Source organism: Leptonychotes weddellii, chromosome 11, assembly GCF_054177405.1.
Source record: "Leptonychotes weddellii isolate Sample4059 chromosome 11, ASM5417740v2, whole genome shotgun sequence".
In the NCBI taxonomy this organism is placed as follows: Eukaryota; Metazoa; Chordata; class Mammalia; order Carnivora; family Phocidae; genus Leptonychotes; species Leptonychotes weddellii.
The window spans coordinates 81,644,026-81,648,313 of NC_138379.1; the positions used below are offsets into that span (position 1 = coordinate 81,644,026).

Below are 4,288 nucleotides of genomic sequence, written 5' to 3' on the forward strand. Positions count from 1 at the left end.
TGCCCAAGATCCTCATCTGGGAGGCTGAATGCTTTACTCCTGTGCGGATGGGAATCCCTGACATCATTTATCATTTCAGGTACCCAGACAGAAATGAGGAAAAACGTTGATCACACTCACAGTTCTCATCAGAATCCAATCAAGTATGGTAGGTTGAGAGTAGTTACCATAATTCTTTAGTGTTTTAGAATTCTGTTTTAAAATCTTTCATGGGGCCTCCTGGAGTGACACTGCTTGGGCTTTTGGCAGATTGCAGGCTTCTCCTCCCTTCCCTGACCACCTTCCCAATTTAAAACATCTTTGCTGTCAACTTTGGAACACTTACAATTCTTTCAGCAATTCTCCAGCAGTCTCTATGAAAGCAATTATCTAAATTTTCTTAATTCTTATCTAAATCTTCTACTGAGGGGTGCCTGGCCGATTCAGTTGGTGCAGCATGTGACTCTTGGTCTCTGGGTTGTGAGTTCAAGCCCCATGTTGGGTGTAGACATTATTTTAAAAATTACAATATTTAAAAAAAAATCTTCTACTGAGTCCTCACAACAAACCTGTGAGATTTATAAGAAACTGGGGCTCATAGAGATTATTACCCAAGTGACATTGTTAAAATGTAGTGGGTCTGGGATTAGAATTTAAGGTTTATTTCTGGCCAGGTACTTTAAACAAACTCTGTTATATCTTTTTTTTATTATTATTATGTTATGTTAATCACCATACATTACATCATTAGTTTTTGATGTAGTGTTCCATGATTCATTGTTTGTGTATAACATCCAGTGCTCCATGCAGAACGTGCCCTCCTTAATACCCATCACCAGGTTAGGTTACCCATCCCCCCACCCCCGTCCCCTCTAGAACCCTCAGTTTGTTTTATCTTAACCCGGTTCACAACATTGTGATTTCAAGTTAAATGTTCATATTGTGCTTATGGGGACTGCCTTAATTTCTTTTTTTTTTTTTAAGATTTATTTATTTATTTATTTATTTGACAGAGAGACACAGCGAGAGAGGGAACACAAGCACGGGGAGCGGGAGTGGGAGAAGCAGGCTTCCTGCCGAGCAGGAAGCCCGATGCGGGGCTCGATCCCAGGACCCCGGGATCATGACCTGAGCGGAAGGCAGCCGCTTTTAACGACTGAGCCACCCAGGCGCTCCGGGACTGCCTTAATTTCTTACAGAAAAGACTGTGCTCTCTACAAGAGCTTTCTCAGACTGTGAATAACGCGGGAACAGTGATTGGTAGCGGGAGGCACTCACTAAAAACGGATTTGTTGAACCCCACCAGTTAAGAAGGGAACATACGAACGCAGCCCCTAAGGGGCGCTGTCCTCGCCCAAGGACCTGTACCACCCGCAGGGCTAGGACTAAGCGCTGAGCGGTGGACTTGGCTCTCAGCCAGCAAAGAGCAGGCGGAGGCCCCGCCCCCAGCGCACGCGCATGCGCCAGGGGGCCCCGCCGCCCCGCTCTATCCTACTCCGGCTCCCGCCGGCGTTCAGGTAGACGGCTGAATGCGGGGGAGGGGCGCCGCCTGAAGGCGGGGTTGGAGGGGGAGTCTCGGGTGTTTGGGCTCCTTTGTTAGAGCCCCAACAAAGGTTGCCCTAACTTCCGATACAAACCAGAGCTGTTCCTGCAGCTGCCCCTTCCCGGGTGGGGGGCAGTTCCTGGGTCTGGGGGCCTCCTAGGTGCTGCCCGTGACCAGCACGGACCTGCTTCTTTTTGTCGCACCGGTTCGGTGTCTCCGCACCTCTCCAGCTCCCGCACCCGTGGGCTTCCAGCCCGAGTCGGGTGACCCGGGTAGCTTGAGGACACGGGGCTTGGCAGGTGCCGAGAGCCTGCGCCTGGCCCCATCGTGCCGGGCTGAGCCACTCGGAGCCCGAAGCGAGGAGCCTCCGGGAGACTCCGTGCGGCCGCCTGCTCCGCTCGCGCGTACGCCTTCTGCTCCAGTTGCTTTCCCAACTGAGCGGAAAAGCCGGGGGCGTGTTGCCGGGGCACTGGGAAGAGGGCTGGCTCGACATTGCCGCCTGAAGTCCGCGGGGTGCACCTTCCCGCCCACGGGCCGTGCTGTCACCGACCCTGCAGCCCCCAGCCGGCCAGAGGGCACCCCATCCTGTCGTTACAGGGTAAAGGGACCAGAGACCGCTGAGTGGCCCCACCACGACCCCAGCCTTTAGGGGGGCTTTTAGCGCAACCCAGGGCCTGCAAAGGGGAAGTTTCTCCTGCTTACAGGTCTGCAACTATCCATAAACAGTTACACCCCAATGTGTGCTGAGCATTGGGAGTTACTTGAGTCAGTCCTAAGACTTGGGAGTCGGGTTGTTGGGGGTATGTGTCTAATTGAGTGTGTGTGTGGAAACTAACCCAGCACCTAGTGCCATGCTTGGCACCCAGTAAGCCCTCCCTAAACTTCGTGGCTGAATGAATGAGAAGGCAGGTGACTGAGGGAGCAGGGCTAGAGAGGGCATCTCTGCTTATCCCACCCCTGCCTCCCCTGGGCTCTGCAGACAAAAGTAATTAGGTCGAGCCTTTAATCACAGCTGGTTTCACAGGTGGGCAGACAAGGAAAAGCGGAGAAAAGCAGAAGTTCTGGGGACACAGCATGCTGGCTGGTGCTGGGTCACGGGCAGTGCCTCCCTCCGGGACCCCCTCCAGCCCCCACCGCTTCCCCCTCAGTAATCGGCTGTTTTCTTGTCTCCCTCAGGACACTGGGTTCCCTACAAGCCGCCCCAGGCTTAATGATTGTCCAGAAGGTGGCTATAAAGGGAGCCTGGGAGGCTGGGTGGAGGAGGGAGCAGAAAAAGCCTAACTCAGCAGATTTGGGCACTGAGAGAGCCACCGGCAGGAGCTGTGGCCAGAGGCTCCGTGTCCCCACCAGTGGGGCCTGCTCCCTTCCACCATGGCGGCCCAAGGCTACGGCTTTTACCGCGCTGTGATCTTCTCAGCCATGTTTGGAGGCTACAGCCTGTACTACTTCAATCGCAAGACCTTCTCCTTTGTCATGCCGTCGTTGGTGGAGGAGATCCCTCTGGACAAGGATGACTTGGGTGAGCCCTGGAAGGCGGGGGCGTGGGCCCTGGGACCCAGGACTGGTAGGACAAGTTGGGTGTCTGTGGCAGTGTGGAGGGTCTGTGCACAGCAGAGGACAGGGAGCGGCCTGCAGGTGCTGCCTGAAGGGACTGACCATGTACCTGTGGATGGGCGAAGAACTAGGTGTGTGCTCTCTGTGTGCCTGAGGAGCGCTGCTCATCTGATGTGTCTTTGTGGGCCTGTGACCCACGAGTGCCCCCAGAGGCATGGCTTATTCTGAGTGTGTTTAGGGGCACTCTGAGCACAGTTTCCACACTGCGTGGGGGCATGCTAAGACCGCGGGGTGCGTCTGGGGAGTTGGCAAAATAACTTCATGTGGCCCACCAGGTGACATTTTAGGAGGAAGAAGGCCCTTGACTCCACTTCTAAGCTCTTCACCCCATGTTCAGAGGTGGGGCAACAGAACTTCCAGAAGCCCTGGGTTGGCATCCAGTGTGAGGGGGAAATGTCATCAGGCCTTTGTAAATCCCAGGGAGGGGGGCTGCCCTGTTCTCCCTTCTTGCCTCCTGACAGCTGCAGATGGACCTCCCCAGGAGGCTGAAAAGTCATGGGTCAGCCTGGGGCTAGCGCTGGTGGTGAGGAGGAGCGGGGCCCTGTGATTCCAGCGCAGGCTCTTCCTAGCTGCCTGGGAGGGAACCTGTCTCACCCTGCCGGGCACCCCTACACACATGACCCCATGCCTTCCTCCATGCCTCCTGTGCCTTTGCCCCGGCCCCTGACTCCCCAGGTGTCCTGCTTCCTGCTCTCTCCCCCCACCCCTGCAGGGCTCATCACCAGCAGCCAGTCGGCAGCCTACGCCATCAGCAAGTTTGTGAGCGGGGTGCTGTCCGACCAGATGAGTGCTCGCTGGCTCTTCTCTTTGGGGCTGTTCCTGGTTGGCGTGGTCAATGTAGCGTTTTCCTGGAGCTCCGTGGTCCCCGTCTTTGCTGCTCTGTGGTTCCTCAATGGCCTGGCACAGGGGCTGGGCTGGCCTCCGTGTGGGAAGATCCTGCGGAAGGTGAGTGTCTGCTTCCGGGGAGCTGCTTTAGACTAGCACAGAGGATGCCTAAGGAGCATGTGGGAGTACCAGCACCCCCATCCCAGAGCAGGTTCCTTGGGAGCTCCAGTCTGGCTCCTATTGCTTGTCAAGATATTTTAGGAGCTAAGCATGGTGGGATCAGGTGGCTGATGAGGGCACTGGCCCTGCCAAGTAGAAGCGCCCTCT

The 4,288-nt window shown here is 55.6% G+C and overlaps 1 protein-coding gene across 5 annotated transcripts in view; it reads left to right on the forward strand.

Moving 5' to 3' along the window:
- The first annotated feature begins 1,406 nt into the window (after window positions 1–1,406).
- Window positions 1,407–4,288, forward strand: part of SLC37A4 (solute carrier family 37 member 4) — a 7,307-nt gene continuing 4,425 nt past the window's right edge. The window contains exons 1-4 of one of the 5 annotated variants that reach the window (XM_081799324.1): window positions 1,468–1,496; window positions 2,120–2,226; window positions 2,699–3,041; window positions 3,849–4,081. In XM_081799324.1, coding sequence (XP_081655450.1) covers window positions 2,894–3,041; window positions 3,849–4,081 — 381 coding nt within the window. In that variant the 5' untranslated portion in view covers window positions 1,468–1,496; window positions 2,120–2,226; window positions 2,699–2,893. Of the gene's footprint in view, window positions 1,497–1,543; window positions 3,042–3,848; window positions 4,082–4,288 lie in introns of those variants that run through there. The other 4 variants (XM_031020328.2, XM_031020329.2, XM_031020330.2 and 1 more) reach the window with 4 other exon arrangements.